The sequence below is a fragment of the Megascapheus bottae genome, chromosome 4 (assembly GCF_031878675.1).
Source record: "Megascapheus bottae isolate mThoBot1 chromosome 4, mThoBot2.hap1, whole genome shotgun sequence".
Classification (NCBI taxonomy): domain Eukaryota; kingdom Metazoa; phylum Chordata; class Mammalia; order Rodentia; family Geomyidae; genus Megascapheus; species Megascapheus bottae.
Window position 1 is genome coordinate 27,503,394 of NC_143512.1, and position 25,350 is coordinate 27,528,743.

The following is a 25,350-nucleotide window of genomic DNA, read 5'->3' on the forward strand; positions in this document are numbered from 1 at the left end:
AAATTTAGCACATTTTAAAATAGTATTAGACAGAGCCATAAGAAATATGCCAATATTAGCTCTTTAGTTTTGATCTACATAAACAAAATTTTGTAGAGCTTAACCTAACGAGGTGGAAATATCTAAAGTCTTTTCCTTTCTGGGACTGAAACCGGAGGTCAAGGGCTATGCTGGATAATATTTTAGTGTGACCAGAGAAGTAACATTTCTTTACCTTTCTACTTCTTCATAGATTGTAACTATTCAAGATACCTCTAACTACCTCCTCAAAGGTTTGAAACCACCTTATCCAGTTTTTTACAGACCTAATCTTCATTCACCCAATTAAAAAGTATACTTTTATATGGCAGCAGTTTCAGTTCAGCTCACCTCATCAAAAGTGTTGACTAAAAAGATTTACTAGTTTGTCACCACAAATCCTCTACCAGTTCAGAATATCCACCCCCCACCATCCTCATAATAGACCCTAACTACATCTACCATCTCACTTTTATGCAAAGTCAGGTGCCCTAGAGCCCAGAATTTATCTTTAGAGCAACTTAGAACGAGAACAATACTTAAGAGCAACTAAACATGCAACCACCAAAGAGAATACATTTTGTACTTGCTAAAGAGATTATTTTGAGTACCCTTTACTGTACAAACCAGTGCTCCAAGATGAAGATTCACATGAGAAATGTCTTGATGTGTTTAGCTTTCATTGAGCACCTAGTATGTTTTTTCTCCTCGATCAGTAAGAACCAACAACCAGTAGGTCATCTACATTACTGATCTGGACATTTCCCTATCTTCTAATCCAGGAATCATTTAAAGCCTCAAGGTTTGCAACTAAGTTTCCCTTTGTATTCTTCAATGTGAAAGCTCAAAGTCATTTATGAATTATTTTTCTTACATTTTTTTAAAACTTGGAAATGATCTTCCATTTTTAAACAGTATTTTCCTATTTTAATCTATATCTATTCATTTCATAAATATTTTTCAAGTGTCATTTAAAATTTTTCCTTTTTAATTAGCACTAAGAATTTCACATATTGATGAGAATATAGTATGATTACCTAAAACATACATACAATGTATGTTCTTTATATTTGCGGCCTTCTAACTCTTCATTTCCATTTCTTCATGAAACATGTAGTACATTCTTGCAAAATATAGCCTACCTACTATGCTACCAAGTGCCAAATTCTTAAAACAAACCAAAAATCAAGAGCTATTTCATCAGAAAATTATATAAAAGTCCCAATAACAGATAAAGTAAGTAAAATTTTTTTCCTTTAAGTAGTAAAGGGCTTTGAATTCAGGGACTTGAACTTGTGTAATATGTGCAAGGCATGTACTTTCTCATTTGATCCATTCCTCAACCCAAATAACTTTACTTTTTTGTTTTTTTTTAAGATTTTAGTAATATTGATTTTTTACATCATATTTCAAACATCATGTTTAAGAAACAAGTATTCCTCAACCCAAATAACTTAATTTTTTAAATCTCTCCTTTAGATCCATATTAAGAACATTGTCAAACATCAAAATGCTAAAAGAAGGGGCAGGGAGCATGGCCTAATGGTAGCATGCTTGCCTAGCATGCGCGAAGTCCTGGGTTCAATTCACTGGAACCACATACACAGAAAAAGCCAGAAGTGGTGCTGTGGCTCAAGTTGCAGAGGGCTCAAGCCTTGAGCAAAAAAGTACACAATGACAGTGCGCTGGACCTGAGTTCAAGCCCCAGGACTGGCAAAAAAAATTTTTTTTAAAGAAGGATAAAGTAAACACACTTAAGATTTAGTAATTATTAACTTGTCATTTTTTTGGCCTTATCTCTAGATAGAAAGTCAAACATGCACATAGTTCAGCACTTACAAGTACGTTGTAGACATTGGACATTTTGGCTCTAAAATGTTTTCCCACTCATCTAAAAATAAGAACCTTCTCTACTAATCACACTGCGATCACCATAGGAAAATTAACAATAATCCTATGATATTGTTTAATGTCCAGACCATACTAAAATTTTGCCCAAGTGAATTGACATTTCAGTGTTTTCATTGAACTAGAGTCTGATATAAGATTCACGACATAGCATTTGGTAGTTATTTCATCTTAGTCTATAATTAGAACATCTCCCCTTTACTGCTTGCTATTTTTAAAAATCCACACGACCAAATTTTAACACAGCCTTCCTTAAATTGTGGTTTGCAAATTACCTGCTTCAGCATTACCTGAGAAGTTTGTGAGCTTGGTCCCAAGTTCACTGAACCAGAGTGTCACATAAAAGCCCCAAACATGTTCAGATTTGAGAATTACTGCTCCAATTCCTTGAGGAGTTATTTGTATTTTATAGTATATATAAATAATTACATATTTCTTATACATGTGCTATATAAATATATACTTTTTATATTATATATTTTATATATAATTATCTACTAAACATCTGCATACCTGGTTGCTCAAGCTGAGGTGGTCTAAGTCCATGAAATGAGCCATTCATCTTCCTTTTCTTCATTTTTTCACTGGTCTTCTGGTTTAAGGCTTGAATCATAAAATACTCCAACTAAAACATAAATCAAATTGAAATTAAAAAGCCAAAAAATTGTTCCTCCCATATGATTGTTTGTACCTCCAAATCATATTTGCTAATGTTTTTGTGTAGTCAGTATCATGCATTAACATGTTTTTAACTAAAAAATATATTTAGAGCAACAGATGGTGCCTTGTTGCTCATTAATAAACTTCCCTACTTAGGAGAGTTTTCTTTTCTTTTCCTTTCTTTATTTTCAAGTGGTATGGGTGATTAAACTCAGGGCCTCAATGATTGCTAAGCAAGAATTCTACTACCTGACTTACATGCCAACTCTTTAAGGTGATTTTGTTTTTCATAGGGTGTCATGCTTTGTCTGGGCCAGACTTGGACAACATTCCTCACCTTTAGAATAGTTGAAATTACAGACATGTACCACCAACTATAGATTTTTTTTGTTTTAATTAAGACACAGTTTTGTTCTCTTTGCCTAGGCAGTTCTCAACTATGATTCTGTATCTCTGCCTCCCGAGTAGCACTGATTACAGGCATGAGCCATCATATCTTTGTAATTTTACTGAATAATCATGAAGCCTTGCACTACAACTTGTGATTACTAATTTTGACAGTAGGCCATCAGTGCAGTAAATACCAGTGAAAACACAATGCGAAGAAAAAACAACTCTCTGTCTACAGATGGCCTTACCATCTAGGCAACTTCAATTGTTTTTCTCTTACACAAATTCCTTTGAAAGTTTTCTTTTACTTTTCAAATTAAAAGTCTCATCCACATGCATTTTTACCAATCCAGGCCTGCAATCTACCTACCTTGCAAGACCAAGAGCAAAAGTATGAATAGATGTCCACTCACACAGAACAACTGTTACTAATCAAGAAAACAAAGTATTACATAAAAGACATTTCATATTCCTGTTCTGACAAATACATTATCATCCAGTCCAAGGCAGACAGATATAGATTTAAATTCTCAGATTACTCAGGAATTCATGCAGCTAGGTCATCCTCAGCTCTCAGGAACTAAGAGCTCCTCTTATTTTCTCTCCTCTGCTCCACCTCCAGTGGACCAGTCCCCACAAGTAAACATCCAAGCTCTCGCTGATCTCCCTTCCTCCTTCTATAAGTAGCCTTCCTCTCCCTCAGACCTTCAAGGCATACAACCAGCATGGCAGTCCACCTTCATGACAGGCCCAAATGAAGCAATCTGCACACACCCTGGGAACAGATTCTGAGCCAGCGAGCACACAATTCTGGAGGACTAAGCTTTAAAGCACAGTAACAGCCTTGTCTCTGTCTTTGTTGATAGATACGTTCTATAATATCTATTCTGTCCAATAGCAGACGTTGCTCATATGCAGACATGTAGCTACATTGGAAACAATGCTTAAGTAAGGCAGCTTTATTTCAGTTCACTTAAATATTAGAAATAGGCACAAGTAGTAGCTACCACACTAGACAGTGCAGATGTAGGCATTGAAATTGGCCTCGTTAGAAGGACACAACTGGACAAGGGTCAGATGATGCTCTCCAAAGTTCACAGGAGGTGTCCTACTTTCTTGGGACAGAAGGGAGCACTGTATAGCTCCTCATCTCTGACTATTAAATGTAAGTTTTCAAGTCCTTTCACCTCCATCCATATTCTTTCTAGGCAGGCACTCTACCAGTAGGCCAAACTCCCAGCCCTAATCCATATTCTTTCAAATGTCATGATTTATTACCCTTAAGATATCATTTAGGCATATCAAGAGTCTAGAAAGGTATCATTCTGAACTAAGCCTCGTCTCAAGTTAAAGAAACCAACAAAAACACTTTCTCCCAACCTTGACCACATTTTCAATTCTCATCATGCCTCAATTCTCATTATGCAACCTTAATCTTTAGGAAGAAGGAGAAGCAAGGAGAGACAAGAGTAAAAGGCACACAAGTATGAGTGGGGAGGTAGGAAGAGAGATCCTGAATTCTCAATCTACATATCTTTGAATGGGGATTCTGAATTCCAAGGGTCACAACGGAACCCAACATCCTTTACACAAATGAAACCAAATGCAATCAATAAAACAGCCAATAAATGAATCATCTGTCTCCACCCCTTGCTCATTTCCTGGATATTTTATAGACATGTATAATTCTCAACCAAATTAAATATCTCAAAGCCACTGAATATAATTCCTGGGTAAATAATAGCTACTTATATTTGATATAGATTAGTCCTGTTGATTCTTGCTTCTCATTTTAACCAGGTTAGTTAACTCCAGAACAAACTACACTTCTAATACCATCAATATTTCCATCAGAATGTCCATAATGGGATATTCTGGAATACTGGGAAAAGTGGCCAAACATAAGCTAGGAGAATGAGAGACAAATCCAGATCATGTTTAATGGAGTTTTCTTTGGTTTGTCACCTGTCACAGATGATAATCAGATCTGCCTGTTGAAATAGGGTACCTCTTGGATTGCCAGTAAGAGTTCAAAGCCATTCAGTACTTAAATGATACAAGTTCACAGCACTCTCCAAGGACCACATAATCCTAATATAATGGCCCTGGACTATGTGTTAAGATTAGCCTCAAAATGGACCACAAGACACACTAAATGCCACTGCCATTGAGCAAGCTATCCTTGGCTCACGTATTTTCAACAAGAAGCTATTCATATAGGCAATTCCCAAATATGTTTTAACTAGAACATGTTTAGCATATGTAATCTTGCTGAAGTAAACAACAAGAAGAAAACCATTCTTTCTGAGTAGTGGAAAAACCAAGAACTTTCAAAGCCAACTGTCTCATGTCTCAGGTTGTTATGTTCATTCAGCTGCATCATGATTACTATCAAGCACCACAGGAATGTCTAAGAAAATATGCTTTTGATTATGTACAATGAACAAATGCAAACCCTGAAAAAACCTTATGAGAAAAATAGAAAATGTTTCATTTAAATAGAAAAATTTGTAGTTTTTCTCTATGAAGCTGCTGCTATTTACTTTCATTTTATTTCTTAAAGTTAAAACTAGTCATGCTTTAAAAGTAAAGCTCTCTGAAAACAGCCAAAGAATCAACCTGACAAATGACTTAATATGTAACAGAAATTTCCACATACCACTCCTCCAAAGTATTTTCCTATGTAGAAGTCATCAAGGCTGTGTAATTCAAGGTAAGTAGCTCCCAGTTCTTTAGCAAGTTGGATTCCTTCTGTTGTACTAACACAGCTCCCACGGTCAGAGGTACATAGTGGGCATGTACAAGGTAATTCTTCTGAGAAAATGAATTAAAAAACAAAGAACTTCGAAATTAAACAGGAAACAAGTACATACAAGTCACTTGAATATTGAACACAAACTAGGAACTTAGTATCACTATATTCTTAACAAAAGTGTCAAGAATAGAACAGTCCTTAAATAAACCAGCATTAACTACAAGGAAAATAGACAGAATTTTAGAAAATAGAAGAGTATAAAAACAGTGGTCATTACTAAGGCTAGAAAAATAACAGATGAACCCTGCCAGAAACAGCAGCCATGCTGCTTTTATACAACCATGACATTTTGAACCTTAATATTCTAGGCCAGTAGAAAAGAATTCAAAGCTGAATTCCCCATAAAACCACAGACACAAAAAAAACCAGTAGGCTAGATTTTCTTTGTAATAAGCTTTAAGTATGTAACTATATTCACCAAATATGAATAAGCTGTATACTTTTATTTACTTTAATAGAGTCCCTGACCTCATTTTCAAGGCAACAAAATCCTACTTTGTAGATTTCATACGAAGTACATTTTTATTCGTTCAGACATGTCAATTATTTGACATTCCAGTTTTAGAGACCACATTCAGTCACATTATCTTTGCCTTTAAGATTAAACATTACACAAGGAATAAGAATTATTTATCCCAAAAATAAGCTATCCCAAGATTGATGCTGGAAATATATACATAATTATAGCTGGGAAGGTGTAGATTAGCCTACGTATAAGAACACACCCTACCGAGGCTAAAAATATATGTTTGACTCCTCATTCAATAATTTGCCATTTCACCACCAGCACACCAGATGTGTCGCTGTTCAAAAGTCCAGCAAGTCAGAGAGGGCGAAGTCATGTCTAAAAATGCATGTCTGTACAGCTTGAGCGACACAGCTTGAGATAAAGACTGCTGCATATTAACCTTAATTGGGGATGGATGATTTTTCAGTACAACTCTTCTAGGCAATGAGAGATATGAATCTGGGTAGACGGAAAACTTGAACTGCAATGTGGTTGATCATAGACTACAGGTCATCCCACAATGTTCTAAAGCTTAGCAGCTGTTTCAGAGTTGTTCTTCCAATGAAGGAAGGCAGCCTCTGTTCTTCTTCTTACATGGGTAGGAATTAAATGAGCACAACTAAATGCCCATGAATAGACAACTCCCATCCATGGAGTACAATAAATAAGGAAGCTGACTGAAAGGCACTCAGATGTGTGCCATCAAACTCAAAATCCTGGGAACAAAGGGGTTCAACAGTATCTCTGAAAGAGTATTTGAGCAACTTTGCACAGGGGCATAAAAACTTGTTGCCTAGCTACTCCATATGGATGGAGCACTTGTCTGTACATGGTGGGGTTTACAGTAAGGATGCTTAGTATATATGCATAATATGTATATAATCACATATTATGTAAGTGCACCCTTACACTGGAATGCACTTTAGAGCTCAGTATTCACACCTCTCATTTTTTTTTTATAGAGGTGAAAGCTGCTTTTCAGAGTGGTTACAAGGCATACTGAAGTCTCCTAACTTATGCAAGATGGAGAAACAATAATGAAACTTGTTCTATCTGGTAAGTAAAAGTAACATTAAAAGAGAATGAAAATTAAGCTCGAGTAAATAACCCATTATTCCAAAGATGCAGTGATTTAAAAATTAAATTTGTCTTCTTTAATTATGCCATAATTCAAATATAAGTCTTTGCTTTTTACTTTTTCAAGAACATTTTATGTTTGGAACAATGTTTTCCTGAAGAAATCAGTGTATCATGAAAAACATCACATCGGAATTTTTCATTCCTTACAAAGCCTTCATTACAAAGCTTTGATTTTTCTGAAGACAGAGGCCTTGTTAAGCTACAAAAGTCTTCTTATATTGAAGGAATGGGCTGAGTGGGCAGATCATCTTATTAAACTTTATTTCTGAACAAAACTTAAGCCAAGTTAGTGTTCCAAGAGAAAAAATCAAGGGAATATAATATAACATAATTTTTAACAAAACAATTGTGAATTTAGGAACAAGTAGAAGTAGCTTTAGGTTAAAATAAACTGAATAGGGTTTTCCTACCGTCCACGGTATATGTCCATTTCTCAATATTACTAAAGATACTTTTTTTTTTTTTTGCCAGTCCTGGGCTTGAGCTCAGGGCCTGAGCACTGTCCTTGGATTTTCTCAAGGCTAGAGCTCTACCACTTGAGCCTCAGCACCATTTCTGGCTTTTTTCTATGTATGTGGTACTGAGGAATCGAACCCGGATCTTCGTGCATGCTAGGCAAGCACTCTACCACTAGCCAAACTCCCAGCCCTAAAGATACTTTTTTAATTTTTTGTATTTTTTATTTTTTAGCAGTACTGGGGTTTAAACGCATTACCTCATATTTGGTGGGCTGGCACTCAAACACTTGCTTTAGTTAATTCACTTATTTCAGTCCCAGAGAAACTTATATTTACTTGCCAAAAAGGACAAATGTGTAATTCTAATACAGAACATTTTGTAGTAATTAGTTGTGTCTTAGTTATCTACTTTCTATCTGAATTATAAAATATTATTTTTAAACCTTCTTCAGAGACTTTTGTTCTAATAATCGGCTTTTCCAATCAAACCCACATTCTTGGGCATATCAAATAGCTACATAATCAAAGGTTCTAAGTAAGGATCTTCCTAGATTTGGCTATAGCAGAAGATGAACAAAACAGTTCTGTATTACATAAATTTACACTAAGCATTTTATCAAGAAAGATCTGAGGGCCTCAAATCACTTTAAGCTTATTTCTCCTGGTAGTACTGGATCATGGCTATATTTCTAGCTAACACTGTGGTCTTTTTTTCTATAAAAAAGAAGGAAACATAGTAACTGTGGCAGTTGAGTAAAGGGCAGAGGCTTTCAAAAGAAAGGCTCTGGAAAGTTGCAAAGTGATTAGTACAATGTTGCCACTGCATAAAAGTTTTAGAAATTCTTTTCAAAACTTCTAGCTTAATAACATGCCAAGCTCTATTTATTTTAAAGGTAGAATGTCCAGTTTCAGAAGTTTAAATATATGAAAGTATCCCTGTAACATTTCGCAAAAGGAAAAAAATTTTCTTTAAAAATTGATATAAGGCCATATAGGATGAGGCTAAATGTGGAAACAAGAGCTTTGTATTATGTGATTGTTGTTCTTAATGTACTATGTTATCTCTCTTCTCTTTTGTTATCCTGTGGTTAATCTCATATTGTTACTGTATCTGACTTTGTTACCTGGTATATTGTATATACATTTATTTGTTTATTTGAAATAGGGAAAGAAAGGGGAGAAAACAAGATGACTGGGAGGGGGTGGAGGGAGGAAAATGGGGACAAAAACATGAGAGGGGGTGTCAACGTGTAAGAAGTGATATACCCTCTGTCTGGCAAATGTAACTGTGACCCATCTATACATTACAATAATTTGTTTTTAAACATTCACTGGCTGAGTGCCGGTGCCTTGCACCTGCAATCCTAGCTACTCAGGAGGCTGAGATCTGAGGATCACAGTTCAAATCCAGTCCAGGCATGAAAGTTCATGAGACCCTTATCTCTAGTTAACCATCAGAAAACTGGAAGTGCTGTGACTCAAAGTTGAATTGCAGCCTTGAGTTGAAACATTCAGACAGCACCTAAGCCCTGAGTTCAAGCCCCATGACTGGAAAAAAAAAATGGATTCACTATTTAATAAAAAGCCAAAAACTGGGCCAAGAGCATGGCCTGGTGGTAGTATGCTTGACTAGAATGCACGAAGCACTGGGTTCAATTCCTCAGTACCAAATGCACAGAAAAAGGTGGAAGTGGTGCTATGGCTCAAGTGGTAGAGTACTAGCCTTGAGAAAGCTCAAGAACAGTGCCCAAGCCCTGAGTTCAAGATCCAGGACTAGCAAAATAATAATAATAATAATAATAATAATAATAATAATAATATAGACAAACAAGATTCAACAAAAAAAGAGACTGATTGTATTTGCAAAATAATTTCTAGAAAAGAGTTCCAGAGAATTATCAGGAGAGCACCAGCTTGGCTTTATGTATTACAAGAAACAAGGAAGGTAGGAAAGGTACAATAATGAAGATCCTCAAGTTAAATGGCCAGATTTACATCTGTAATTACTTTTTAACCACATCTTATAGGACAAATTAATTTTAACTTGTTAGTGAAATTGATTCTTTTCACCTAGATTTTTCACACAGCCATTCATTCACTTATTGAACAAATGTTTATTGAATATCTATCACAGGTCAAGCAACAGGGACATAAAGATACAAAGACAAAAATGACTTACAGTCAACTAAACCAAGATAGATATGACTGCCAACACAAGCAACATAACAAGTACTAAAATAAAGGTACACATAGTTACCATGGCAAATGAGGCAGGAAAATTAACTGCCTGTAGTGATTATGGGAGGCTTCATAGAAAAATTAATGACTTAAAGAATAACTATGAGGGCCAGGAGTTTGGCCTAGTGGTTAAAGTGCTTGCCTAGCATGCATGAAGACCCGGGCTCGATTCCTTGGTACCACATATATAGAAAAAAGCCAGAAGTAGTGCTAAGACTCAAGTGGTAGAGCTCTAGCCTTGAGAAAATCCAAGGACAGTGCTCAGGCCCTGAGCTCAAGCCCAGGACTGGCAAAAAAAAAAAAAAGAATAACTATGAGATTGCAAGGCAGATATGATAGCAGCTCATAGGAAAGGCACAGGTAGAGACCTGGAAGTGAAAACACACACATGTACACCCACACACACACACACACACACACACACACATACATACGTACACACACACACACACTTTTTCATTTTCAAGATAGAAAACTAAGCCCACACTACCATCTTCCCTCCTGGCCACACCACAGACACAGTAAAGTAGGGAGGTAAGGAGATGGGATAGATTGAATGGATCACGACATTAAAAGTAGAGATCTCATAAGCCTAGAAACTTAATAGTTCCTGACAAAATGAAGGTAAATAGTGAAGGACTCCAGCAGAATGAAGAGTCCAGGACAATGTGGACAGAAAGAAGCAGGAGGCCCATAAGCAACTGACTGGAGATAGGCTTAACAAAAAAAAAGGAGGCACAGAGCTCCTCAGTGTGTTTACCTACTTCTACTACAATCCCCAGAGAGCAGCTGGGCAAAAGGAAAAGAAAAGGCAGGCACCAACTTTCCCATCAGGGGAAGTATGTTGCACAAGATGCAAATTAAGAATGCCAGAGAAATATCTACATCTGAAATAAAACCGCATCAAATGAAAAGATTCAGAATACCTACACACAGCCAGAGTCAATATTCATCAAAATAGAATGATCAAGTAGAATTGATTATTCTTAATTAAATATTTCATCCTTAAGACAGGAACAAGAAGTTGTGAAAGATCCAATTAGAAATCTTGGATATGAGAAGGTGTTGAAATGAGAATTTTAATCAAGTAGATTAGTAGAGAACTAATGTATGAGCTGGGGTGGGGGGAAGAGGCCAAGGACAAAACAACAAAAAGAAATAAAGGGATCTCTGTGACCCCAATACTTGAGAGGTTGATACAGGAGGTTCAAAAATATCTGGCTGATATGAACTATCACTGTAACACTGTCTCAAGAACAAAGTGGAAGGATAAGAAGGAGGTAGAAACCTTCACAGATGAGTTATGGTGACACGTGTGTAAGACATAGAGAAGAAACGTGCCTTGTAAGATTTTACAAGGAACTGGAGCTCTTTAATGAAGTGAGATTACTACCGTATTGGAAAAATGGGATCAAATGGAATCTCTGAATATATATCCTCCCCTTTTCTCTTTTACCCTTTCCTCCCCATTTCACTTTCCCTTTCATTTCTTTATTTTTTTCTCCTGCCATCCTTCCTTTTCTTCCTTCCTTTTCTTGTTCCTTCCTTCCTTTTCTCCCTTCCTTCTTTCCTCCCTTCTTCTCCCTCCTTAGCTCAATTCTTTTCCTTAAAAGGATTCAGAAGCAGTGGAACCTACAGTAAGTAATGGGAAAGGAAGAGTCTGGATAAAGGTTTTCATGTATCAATCTTTGTGAAATAGAACTGAGCAAAGGTGGATCCCAGGGCTGCGCTGGGCAAAATTCTAAGGTGAGCTTTGGACATTTTATACAGAAAAATAAGGTCTTAAAAACTGAATGGAGCAGGACTCTAAAGGTTCCTTCTAGAACAAACACTAAGATTATCTGACAGAATAATCAGAAATAGATAATAACATTTTGAGTTTATAAAATAAATCTTGAGCCATATGATTCTAAAAGAAAGGTATGGGAGCAAAAAGAAAGGAAACTGTTTATAGAAGGAAACTGTTTAAAGGTGTAGACAGAAAGAAAATTACTGGAGTTTCTAGGTTTTATCCATCCTGCTTAGGTTTGAAATAAAAATAAAAATTAGCAAAATAAAAGTTAGTGAGGAAGGAAGCCCCTTAAGAATTGAAAACATTTAGTGTCATGAACTGATGTGTATTCATGCGTATTCTGAGAGAATTTATTTGAGAAGACACAAGGCAAGAATAGGAGGCCAGAGATTAATCAATATATCATGAAGCTGATGTGGCCCAAATTGCAAGACCTTTTCCTTTTGCCTTCTTCCCAAAGCCCTGGGGAACATGGATAGTAAGTTCTTTCACATAGTCATATGCTTTTGCAAAATTTTCAAAATAAGCTTTTTAAAAAAATAAGTGAAAAATTTACTACTTATGATATATTCACTATGCTATGTGCTCAGCAAAAATTATCCCATTTAATATTGAACCAACAAACAACTATTAACTAATAGTTCTCCCTTTAGTACAGGCAGAAATGAACTGAATTAAGATCACTGACTCTATGGTAGCTCAATCTACCTTGTATCAGGTAGGCAACTCTGGAGTAGCCAGATACTACTAAGGGGAAATTTAACTTTAGATTTCAAAAGCTATTACTCATGATTTGCCCTTGTGTAGGTAAATGCTGATGACTTTCACTTCTGCTCCTGCAGGGCAGACTGCATGGCCTCAGATGCAAGATGCTGAGCTGAAACACTAATAGCAGGGCCTATTGAAGAATGAAGGAACCGAAAGGAAAACAGACCATTATTCTCTTCTCTGTATAGGAAACATCAAAAGTGACTGGTAAAGGGATGGTCAAAGACTTCACAGCCAGCTGAAAGTCAAACACTGACAAGAGTGTTCAATGTTTGCAGCTTCTGGTAGCTTTTTAAAAAATAAAAATAAAATAATATTTAGTGAAAAGGAAATAAGAAGGTGTTTTTCTTTGTTGTTTTTGTTTTGTTTTGTTTTGTCTTGTTCATTTGTGTGTCTTTCAGAGGGCAAAGGGAGGGAGCACAGAGATGTACCAAATGGTACTCACTAGACACTGTGTTGAAAATGAACTATACAACTTGTGAGAGGGGATTGGTGGAGGAAATGGGGAGAAAGGGAGGGAGGGATAACTATCCAAAAAGAAATGTACTCATTACATGACCTCTCTAACCAAAACCCGTCTGTATACCACCTTTATGATAGTAATAAAAATTAAAATGAAAATATAATTGATGGCTTTGTCTCTTATCACTACAAATACTTTCTTTTTTATGTGTTTGTATCTGCAGTGCCTTACAATGAACTTTCAAAATTGTTGAAGTTTGAAGCATTACCAAAAGTTTGAAAGCACCCGCTGTTTTAGAAAAACAAAATCAAAACTACTAGGAAAGATGAGTAAATGACAATAATTTAAAACCCAGTGAGGAATGCAGTAAGTTTATTAATCAACTGGATGTGGGAATTGGACAGAAAAGTAGGTCTACTGAGGTTTTAGGTTGGGTAAATGGGTTTCTATCACTCACTATAGTAGAAAATAAGGTTAGGAGAAAGACTTGAACCAAAAAAGCAGACTGGACAATAACTATGTGTGTACTGGGTAACCCTAGTAACCAATTAACATGCTTTGTGATCTGGGTAAAATGTATGAAGAGGTAAAGCTAAAGGGTGGAACACTGGAAGCAACTCACACACAATGCACTGGTGCTTTTGAAAGAAATATGAGGGGGCCAATATAGAAGACAATTGGAAAAACCACACAAGAAAGAGTAGCTTTATTAAACAGAAGGAAATATTTGAATACTTTTAAAAAGACAATTATTACCAAGGTATTTTAAATTTGACAAATAAGGATTTAACTAGCAACCCTAAGTAAGAACTCTGCAATATGAAAGTTGAAGTGAGACTGTAGTGGGCTGAATATCAATAGGAAGTAGACTCAGAAAGTGTGGATAACTCTCAAGAATCATAGCCAGGAAAAGGAAATAGTCAAATCCTGGGTCACAGCAGGCTAGCTTCCTTTATTTGTACCAACTGAACAAATACCTATGTTATGATCCAGCTATTCCAGTCCAAGGAAAGGATCTCTGTATCATCAAAAGGAGAATGGCTATACTAATTACAGCTCACTCATATAATGAAATATGAAACAATAAAAAGATGAAATTATATACACACAACATAAATTGCATCATTCTATCTGTATAAAGTTCAAGAGTAGTTAAAACTGATCCATTGTTAGAGGTCAGAGTAGTGGTTATCTCTAAGGTAATGAGCTATTTATTACCTGGGAAAGAGGCTTAAGAGTCTTTTGAACTGCTGGGATAACTGTTCTACTTTTAACTGTATGACAGATATATTGATGAATGAATAAGTTAAAAAGCAAAAGTTTCCCTTAAGATTACTGAATTCATTTCCAACATAGTGTCTTGTGAAACGAACTTAACTTTGATAGGAGACAGTGGTGAGTTGGGGGTGGGAGGAAGCGATAGTGGGAGAAAAATGAGGGAGGGGCAACAATGTTTTACAAGAAATGTTCTCATTACCTTACTTATGGAACTGTAATCCCTTTACAACAAAATTATTTTTTAAAAAAATTAGTGAATTCAGCCGAGTGACCACTGGCTCATGGCTGTACTCCTAGCTCAGGAGGCAGAGATCTGAGGGTGGAGGATAGAAGCCAGCTGGGCAGGTTTATGAGACTGTTATCTCCTATTAACTACCAAAAGAGCTGGAGTAGCAGAGTCTTAATACTGAGCTAAAAAGCTCAGGAACATCGCCCAAGCCCTCAGTTTGAGGCCTGGTACCGGGAAAAAAAATATTTCTGAACTCTACATTCCTACTTTCCTATGTCTCAATAAAAGTTAAAAAATAGATGAATGAATAAAAAAAAAGATGAATAAAAAATGAAATTTTAAAGACCATTTTACTACTATAACACCACTAAGAGTATCTCTGAAATACCCCAAATTTCTCTAAGCCTGGCTTGCTTTATTTAACATACTTTCTCCAGATCCATCCATTTCCCTGCAATATATCTCACTACCACATTTTCTTGATTCATTTAGGCCTATAGAGCATCTCACCTATTTCCATTGCTTGGGTATGGTGAATAGTACAGTAATGAACATGAGTGTGCAAGTATCTTTACTATATCCTGATTTGTAATCTTCTGGATAAACACCCAAGAGTGATTTTTTTTTTTTTTTTTTTGGTCAGCTTGAACTCAGGGCCAAGGTGCTGTCCCTGAGCTCTTCAGGATGGCTTTGAACCACAATCCTCAGATCTTGGCCTCCTGAGTAGCTAGGATTACAGGTGTAAGCCACAAGCTCCCAGCACAGGGTAGTTTTATGTTGTGTTTTGAGAATTCTTCAAACTGCCTAATTTACATTCCTACCAACAGTGTAATAAGAAGGTCCCTTTGAGTCAGCCACAGAAAAACATGAGCACATTTATCTCATATGGAAAAGGTAGATCTAAATAATATACATAGATGAAAATATACAGAAGGCCACATGCATATATATCTACAAACTGACTGAAGTGTGGTATTTTCAGGGGAGGTGTTCAATGATGTAACTTCTCTAAAGAACTTACATTTTAAGGAAATAGAAAGACTTAGAAAAAACCATATTAAGTGAAGTAAGCCAGACTCAAAGGAACATAGGCTCAATGGTTTCCCTCATTTGTCATAATTAGTATAAACCTGGACTCTCTTAGCAGAGGTTTACAATAGGGAAAAAACCTAGATATATAAGGTCATATAGGGTGAGGACAAATGCAAGGACCTCCAGGATATAGAAATAAGAGCCATATAATGTGTGATTGTTGTCCTTAATGTGCTATGTTATTTCTCATCTCTTTTGTTGTCCCTTGGTTATCTCATATTGTTACAGTATCTTACCTTGTTATCTGATATATTGTATATATGTTTATTTGAAATAGGATAGAGAAGGGGGGAGGAAACAAGATGAGAGGAGGAGGTGGGGAAGGGAAATGGGGACAAAAACATGAGAAGGGGTAGGTAATGTACTTTTTATCTGGCGGATAAAATGTAACCCTTCTATTAATTACAATAAAAATATATTGAAAAGATAAAAAGAGGAAAAAAGAGAAAAATTACATTTTCACAGAATGAATATCAGGAAGCTAAAACATATTTCACTAAGGGGTCAAAAGAATGGATAGTATAATGGAGAATTGAAAGGTCTCTGAATACAATCATAATATTGAATGGACACAATGGAACCGAGTAACTTGCAGAGATGGATTGCGTTGGGATAAATGGAGGCAGAAGGAATGATAAAAGATGTATTATTGATCAAAATGCATTATACCCATAACTAACATGTGAATGGAAACTCCTCAGTATAAATACTTACAGATAATTAGAAAAAATAATAAAATAAAATACCATGAAGTCAAAGTGAATCCTGAGTTGGCCCCAAGCTATTTGACATTAATATGCATAGCACCAGACCTGGAACTGCCTGAACCAAGTGAATCCAACTGCCTCAGAGACAACATTCCTTCCCTCCAGCAGTCTCAGCAGCTCATTCCTTATCAGTCTAAAAATCCTGCCTCCTATGCCTGCTTCTGTCTCAGGATAATCTATCCTTCCCAACGCATAACCTCCAGAGTGTCAGAAGAGCTTTCTAGGGCTCAATATCAATCTAGTATCTTTCATGTCTGAAAAAGAGCAGAGTTCCTAATTTCTTTCACTGCTGTGGAAGAGCAGTTTAAAAGACAGCTTTGTACCCATCAGGTCCCCAGCAGAAGTTTGTGATCCTCTCTTTTGATGTCTTACTATCAGATCAAATGAAGAGATAACAGCAGGTACTCAATCCGTAGTCATTTGGAGTATTAATCATTAATATATTCAGCTTTCTTTAGATTTAGTATGGTACCTTAATGTACATTATACACACTTACCATTTTGTCTAGTTCCAACAGCAGCAATGATTACTGGAACTGAATTCAATGCTCTTTTTATCACTGGAATATAATTGTCTTTTACTTCATGAAATGAAAACTTGTCATTTACATTATATTTGATCACAATGATGTCAGCGCCCCCGATTAGATTTCGAGATGTGTACCAATCACTGTCAAAAATGTCCTAGACCAAAAGGCAAATAGCAAACATTAGTGATCTTCAATCATAAAATCAATTAGAACATAATAATATAGCAACGTTAAAGATTTTGCTCTATTTTAATTTGTTGAATTAATTTGTATAAATTTTCCTTGCTTGGCTTTTTCTGCTTCTGGATGGCCACATTTCCACTTTTCTTTTTTCTTTTTTTTAAATATACTTTTATTGTAATTAATAGAAGGGTTACATTATATTCGCCAGATAGAAGGTGCAATATTTAACAAACATTGCTACCCCTTCTCATGCTTTTGTTTCCATTTCCCTCCCCCCACCCCACTTCTAACTTTTTATTGGTTAATTTGGAAGTAAGAGTCTTTGGGACTTGACTGTCCAGGGTGACTCTAAGCTGAAATTCTCAAATCTCAGCCTCTTGAGAAGCAAAGATTATAGGCATAAGCCATCAGCATCTAGCTGTAAATTTACTTTTAATTAGGTAACTGTATAAAATGTATAATTCCTAATACTAAACTATACCATTTTTTATTCATTTGGCTTATATAATATTGTACTAGCTAAACGATATATTTGAAGAATTCTTTAGATATCTGCACCTCAATAAGCACTTTGTCTTAAAGTTGCACTGTTCTCAGTCACCTAAAACCTTCAAAAATCTAATACTATAGAATTAGACACAAAGTACTGGTATGAGTAATGGTGCTTCAGAGAAATTCTGTGACCCACTTAGAGCCTAGAAGATATTTTAGTGCTTTGAATTGCCATATACTGTGAATTTTGTGGTGCTCCATATATTTCATACAAACTTGAAAACTTCATACATACTCCTTGGCTTTATACTGTGTATGTGTAGTGTATTTAGCAGGTTGGGGAGACTATACCTCTATAAAACCTGCTATTTTACAACATGTTAACATGGGAAGGAATATATTTGAATTCATGTATTTTGCTTCTACATTAAAAACTCAAAATAAATCTTCCAGTTGTGTAATCTTTCTTTTGTTCTAAGTTGATAATAGTTGTATTTAGAATTGGAAGCATAAGCAATATGTTACAGAATCTACTCCTTGAAGTTTTGGTGCTTGGATACTATAAAAGTAATTTTTATGCCAAGGGCTAGTGGTTATAATCCTATTCAGGAGGCTGTGACCAAAGGATTGTAATCTAAAGCTAGTCTAAGCAGACTTTTGTCTCCAATTAACCAGCAAAAAGCCAGAAATGGAGCTGTGGCTTGAGTGGCAGAACATGGGTTTTAGGTAAAATAAACTAAGGGACTGCCCTCATGTCCTTAATTCAAGCATCAGGATCAACATACATACATACATACATACATACATATACACACACACGTTTATGTACATACATACACATATGTATATGTATTTATATGTTTATTTATATGTATATATAGTTAGATGTTGCATTTGTGCATATATAAGTATATATATTATTGTATATATAGATTTGTGTATACTTTATATGCACTGTGTGTATATTTATATATTTGTTGGTATATGTGTTTTTTCCAAAGTTTATATCCAGATATTAGTATGCAAAAATATCTCCATATATCTCAATTGCATTGTCAAATATGCATAAATATCTACTGATCATTCTTTGTTCTTTCATTCAACCTTCGATATACACTTTTAGAATGTAATAAAGCTGGATTAAGAAACTATGACAGCTAGATATGGCTCACAGGTCCAAAACTACTGCACTGTGCAAGTTTGTACACTGACACATGAGTTCAGAATAGGGTTAATAGTGTTTTAACCAGTCAATCAAGATCTAGGAGACAGAGCTATCAAACTATGATGGAAACTTCTGAAGGAGTGTTACACAATGCTCTTTTTCTGAGCTTCTCCTCACCAATATCTCCCTATTCCCCCCTTGTCTGTCATCTCTCAACAAACATACTGCAGAATTTTAGACATGATTACTCCACAGAAAGTGAGAGAATATAGCACTCCTGAAGAAATTTTAAAAGAACCAAAAAGAGGCAAACTGAACTATCAACACTAAAGAGCAAAGGACTGAACTTGATGGAGTACAAGGGGGTTGGGTAGAAAAGAGACAGAACACAGTCCAAGGACAAGTACACACTTCCCAGTACACACTCTACACAAATTTCCCAATCCTAAACCTCAAGACTTCATTTTCAACCACATGGTACAGCATTCAAATTTAAAGTGTACAAGTAGAACAGAATATGTAGGAATAACAAAAACAACAAACAGGTGAAGTCAGATATACAGAATTCATAACTCTAAATGGGACTGATATTAAGGAGTCACCAACTCTCAGACAATAAATGAAACTCCTTTTCACATTCCAAAGAGGTCAAGATTCCAGAGTTACTAGAAAGACATCAAGGAAAGTGGGAAATTTAAGGAGAAATGTCCTGGGGGAAAATGTGTTTGAACACTACCAACTCTATGATTTCGAGGATATAAACACTTTCTATGCTTTCATGCACAATACAAATCAAAACTTTGAATCTTACACCAAAAATGGTGAACATTCACCTCACTACTTTCAATCAACTATTTTTGGTAGGAAGGGAAATATCTAGAAACGTGAGGTGAATAAATAACATGATTGCTCACACAAAAAAAGGAGTGGACAAAAAAGTATTTAATAATGAGCTACCTCTAATGACTTTGAAGCACATTTCTTAAAAAGTGCCAAGTTATAAGGCAAAAAGCCAGAATACGACTAAGGATCCATAGAAAATAACTTGGGAAGGGAAGTACAACTTTCTCATTCTGACCCCAAGGCTATAACAGCTATGTCAAAGAGAAAAGGCCCCACTGGTTTCTAGAATCATGGAGGAAATAAAATTTTCCCACCCTTGTAAATCAGTTCCCGGATTTCCTCTAGGGGATTATGCAATACAATGCTTGGAACCATATTTGGAGAACTGAACTCATTTTAGAAAAAAACAATCTGAATTTCTACAACATACCCATTTCATTCTACTTGATTATAAAGCTACAGATCTACTAGCATTTACGTTTTGCAGATGATTATACTGGTCTAAATCTCAATGGGTATGTGAGGAAATTACCTTTGTTAAGTGTTAAGTGATACATGACTATACTAAAGTGTTATAATTAACACTGCATTATAGTAACTACCACTTTTAGAGCCCCTACTGCATGCCAGCTTCTAAGCTTTAGAACCTTTGCATGTACGATCTCACTTACTTCTCAGAACAGCTCTAGTAGGCTAAAATAATGATGATTACTCTAAGGACAAGGAAATTAAGGCTGAGAGAAAGTGAAAGATTTACCAAAGACAAAGAAGCACGGAATGAAACTATGAGAATGCAAATTCACTCTCTTTTGGTAACAAAATCTCATGTATCATTTATTCTGCTAAATTAATTTGATACTTATATATGGTATATAAGTCATTAATATACTCAACTTATTATATCTTTTGGCATTATTATTAGTAAGAGAATAAAAGAACTTGCAAATGCAATCTTACTATGTCTGAAGAGACCTGTTACACATAGAAAATTATACCTGATTTAAAAAAAAAAACTGACCAATACCACCAGAGTCCTATCACACAATATAGCATACATTTACTAGCTTAATAAAGCCAATCAACCACGGTATGACCAAATTCCAATCTACAAACGTTTGTTTGATCCATCTCGAAGATTTCATTTCACTATATACAACACAAAGGATCCTAAGCATGAATTTTGCTAACTTAAACAGAAAAAGATGAGCAGCCCAAATTAAAAACAGGAGAAGCAACCCTAGCCTCCTAATTTGGCTTATTTGCTTTCCTCTACATTTGTGTACTCTATTCACTAAACATTTGTTCAACAATGTGTTGAACAAGTTAGTTTTTCAGGCTGTACGATCTTTTATAATGAAAGGACTGGGAGTAGAAGAAGTGCTTCATTTTCTGGCACAGACTCCTGCTAGCTAGCAAGTTCTCCATGGATACTTCTTCCGCACAGCAGCATCATTGTCATCTCAAGGGCTCAACTGCATCCCTGATACTGAAAAGGCTGTTTTTAACTGAAGTTTAGCACATGAACACATCCTTCCTTTAACTGAAAATTTGCATGATCCAGTTGTTGCATAAGAAATTCTTCTAGGTACATTTTATATGTTTTGTTTGAAAAGTATGTTATTTCTTGATAGCTATGATCTATTTTTTTTAAATCTACTTTAAAAGTAAACCAAACAAGCCAGAGCTGGTGGCTCATGCCTGTAATCCTAGCTACTAAGGAAGTTGAGATCTGAGGACTGTGGTTCCAAGGCAACTGGGGCAGGAAAAGCCTTAAGAGTCTTATCTACATTAAACTACTGAAAGAGCCAGAAGTACAGCTGTGGCTCAAGCAGTAGTGCTAGCCTTGAGCAATAGAAGTTCAGGGACAGAGCCCAGGCCCAGAGTTCAAGCCCCACCACCAGCACTGAACAGAAAAAGAAAAAACACTAACAAAGCAAGCAAAAAGTAAAATCTTCCCAACGAAGAAAGGAAAGGAAAGGAAAAAAGAAAGGAAAAGGAAAGGAAAGGAAGAAAGGAAAGGGGAAGGGGAAGGGGAAGGAAAAACGAAAGGAAAGGACAGACAGGAGAGGAGAGGAGAGAAGAGAGGGGGAGGGAGGAAGGGGCAAAATCTCACATCACAATGACAACTTTTTTTTCTTCAGGTACTAAATTTCTTCTTTAAAAAAAAGGAAAAAAAATCAGTCTTCAGCAGAAATATCCCTTATACCAATAAACAGGAGGATGTTTTCAAATTAGATTAAGAACACTTGAAATAGAATAAGGATCAGTGAAAATACTTCAGTGTGTTAAGGAACAGACTCCTTTGTCCTTTTACCAAACACTCCAGAATCAGACTAAGTCTTGACAACTCTTCTACAATTTCACCCACTTACTAAAAACCTTATAGATGCTTAAAATTTTTTGACAATTACTATTTCTGATTCCGGACTACTACAATGGAACGTCTAATACCACATTACTAAAATTAAAAACACTACTTACAATTTTCCAGAGGTCAGTAGTGTTACAAATGTATCTTTTAAAATTAATCTCAGTCTCTATCTTTTCTCCCCCTTCCATACTGTTTCTGCAGTGTCCCAGGAAAATTATTTTTGTGTTGAGCTATGAGAAGGCTGTATTTATAGAACACTGGAGAGACATTGTGGAGGGGGGGGGGGGAAGAAGACCAAAAACAAACGAACAACAAAAGCAATGTTCTCAGCTAGTGGAACTTCGTGAGCCTGTCCCTTTGGGGTTGCCACATTCAACAATCAGCTGTTTGCCTAGGGACAACCTATATATTCAGTCTTGAAGAAGCAAGGGCTCTGCATTCTCAACTGGGACTCCTTAACCTTCCAGGAGTTCTGAGCCTCCCCACACCCTCGCCCGATGAAACAAAAGACCAGGTTAATAGTACTTAAAAAAAAAAAAGTTAAAAAACTCCACACAACTAACGCCGACACTCCACACTGGTGGAAGTGGGGTAAGGAGGGACGGGATGGTGGGGGCCGCTTTCTCAGCCTCGGCACGAGCCAGCTTGCCCCTTACCCAGACGGGACAGTCGTGAACCACGAGCTTGACGTTCCCGAACGCACTGGCCTGGTACTCGGTGAACACCGGCCGCGCCACCGCGCCGCTGGCGTTCAGCAACAAGCTGCTCTCGTCCCCGGAGACCAGAGGGCTTCTCCCCAGGTAGGTGCGGATGAGCCCCGACGGCCGATTGTCCTGGTGGAACGCGTCCCCCTCGTTCCCCAGAGCCACGATGTGAATGGACCTGCGGCGACAGAGAAAGGGGGCGCGGGGGAGCGCGGCGGTGAGCGCGCCCCTCTCTGGGCACGGAACAGGAAGTGCGGGGGGCCCCCGCGCGCGTCCCCCGGGGTGGGCGCCCGTCCCCTCGCCCCGGGGCGCACGGCACGCGCTCGGGCTGGAGACAATGGCGGGACGGCGGTACCTACATGATCTCCAGGGCCAGGGTCAGGCGGCGACTCGGAGTAGAAGCAGCCCGGCGCTCCCTCAAGGCGTCGCGGAGCCCGGCGGCGGCGGATTTACCCGCAATGTGCTCATCCCCTCGCGAGCCTCCACCGCGGCGCGACCGACGCAGAGCCGGGGCCGGGCGAGCCAGCGAGCGGCCCGGGAAGCCGGGAGCCCGGGAACGGGGGTGGGGGGGCGCACGGACGGCGGTCACGGAATGCCCGGGGACATGGCCGGTGGCTCCCTTCCGAGAGTGGCCGGGCGCAGGGCAGCTCTGCAACCCCGAGTGGATTCTGCTGACCGCTGCCCCTCTCCGCGCGCCTCCCACCGCTGCCTCGGCCCCGCCTCCCGCTCTCTCTCTCCTCCTCCCGGCAGACTCGGGGGTGGCGGGGGGGGGGGGGGGGGGCGGGGGGGGAGTCCCCGCCCCTCGGCGGGCTCGGCCCCACACGTGTGGGTTCCCCGAGTCCGGCGGACGTGGGGGACGCGCTCCCTCGCCGAGGTCCCCGAGCCCCCGAGTGGCTGCCGCCGCCGGATACAAAGGAGCAGCCGGCGCCCGCGCCGCGGAATCTAAATGAATAAACACGACGCCGGCCCTGAGCCGCCCGCAGCAAGTTTGTTCAACTCGAAAGGCTGTAACCAGAGCCAAGGCAGCGGGGTGGGGCGGCGAGGCCACCCCCCACCACCGCGCACTGGGGGGGGGGGCAAGGGGGGGGAAGAGGGAGGGAGGGAGGGAGAGGGAAGGAGAGAGGGAGGGAGGGAGGGAGAGAGAGAGAGAGAGAGATTGAGAGATTGAGAAATTAGCAAAACTGGGATTCTACTTAGCCCATTTGCAGCTTCAGCAGTTCAGTTTTGCTCCCTCCTGGCCTTGAGCTAAAGTGTTTCATTCTCCCTGTCATTTGTCAACATGCGCTCCGGCTGTTTTCAAAAACCATACTTGAGAGAGGAAAAGAAAACAAAACTTAGGGCCACAGTCATGGTGCTGCAGAGGGGGAAAAAAAAATAGTGGTGCTTTGTTCCCAAATCAATGAATTGGCTAATGGCTCTTTGTCTTATGGAGAGCTTATTTACTCTGTCCATCTCTGTCGGGCATATTTATCTTACGCGGGAAGGTTCGTGCTGCTACACTGAGAGAAAATTGTGCTAGTTTGCTTGGAGATTTTAAAATATATATACTATGGCCACATGTTTCATTAATAGTCGTCAGACCAACCGAAAGAATATCACGTTGATATTGATGCGAGGATACTTTAGATTCTTTCATGGTGACACACTCAAGTGCAGGATGTTGGTTGACGTCTACCTAAAGGATACCTGCAGCCTCAGTGTAAATCCCGGGGAAGCGGGGGCGGGGGGGGGGGGAGGGCGGTGTGTGGATTGAAAGGATGATTTCCCTTCTCCACAGGTCCGGGGCTCCTCTGGACACATTAAAATTCTCACCGACACCCTGTGCTAAAGCACTTCTTGTTTATCCTTTTATTTATTTTGCCCTACTTTGTAAAAACGGGTCGTGTCTTTTCTCAGTAGCTCTATTTTGAGTGTGGAAACGGGAGGTATTTGGGACCCCCAGCGAAGGTAAAGGTAAGAGGCCTTGGGTTTGTCAATAGCCCTTTATTGTGGGGCCCCTTACTGCTCGGTTGAAAATACTTGAATAGTTTCCCATGCTTCAGATAGAAGGCAAACAATAGAAGTCATTCTCTGCCTTAGTCAGTAATCGCTGGGCTCCCTGCTCTTTCTTCCCTTTGAGATGAGATCTTGCTCAGGTTGGACTCCAACTCTTGGCCCTCCCACCTCATCCTCTGAAATAGCTGGGATTCACACGTTTGCACCTACATGCCTGGCAGGTCACTGATTTTAAATAAATAAATTACCCTTTTACACCTATGCATAAGTTCTTTTTGTTTCTAGATAGGAGTGGGGAACCTTTCTTTAAAAAAAAATTCAAGGGTCATTTGAATATTTATAACATCATTTGAAACTGACATAACAGGCAAATGGGTGAGGGCAGCCTACAAAAGCATATGTGTTTTTCTTAATCTTGTACCAAATGATTTCCTAGGGCCTAATACAAGGCAGACAAGCCTTAATTAACTATTCTGAAAAATTAGACAAGACATCATCTTTTCTCTCAGGCCCACAGGAAATACATTTTCACATCAGTTTCCT

At 38.2% G+C, this 25,350-nt stretch overlaps 1 protein-coding gene across 1 annotated transcript in view; it reads right to left on the reverse strand.

The window, feature by feature from the left end:
- Nucleotides 1–25,350, reverse strand: part of Rhobtb3 (Rho related BTB domain containing 3) — a 65,018-nt gene that overhangs the window by 34,613 nt on the left and 5,055 nt on the right. Inside the window, exons 2-6 of the mRNA XM_090331047.1 lie at nt 23,172–23,817; nt 22,765–22,990; nt 17,022–17,208; nt 5,636–5,790; nt 2,440–2,551 (exon numbers count right to left, since the gene is read on the reverse strand). Of these exons, the coding sequence (XP_090187173.1) occupies nt 2,440–2,551; nt 5,636–5,790; nt 17,022–17,208; nt 22,765–22,990; nt 23,172–23,817 (1,326 nt within the window). The remainder of the gene's footprint in view (nt 1–2,439; nt 2,552–5,635; nt 5,791–17,021; nt 17,209–22,764; nt 22,991–23,171; nt 23,818–25,350) is intronic.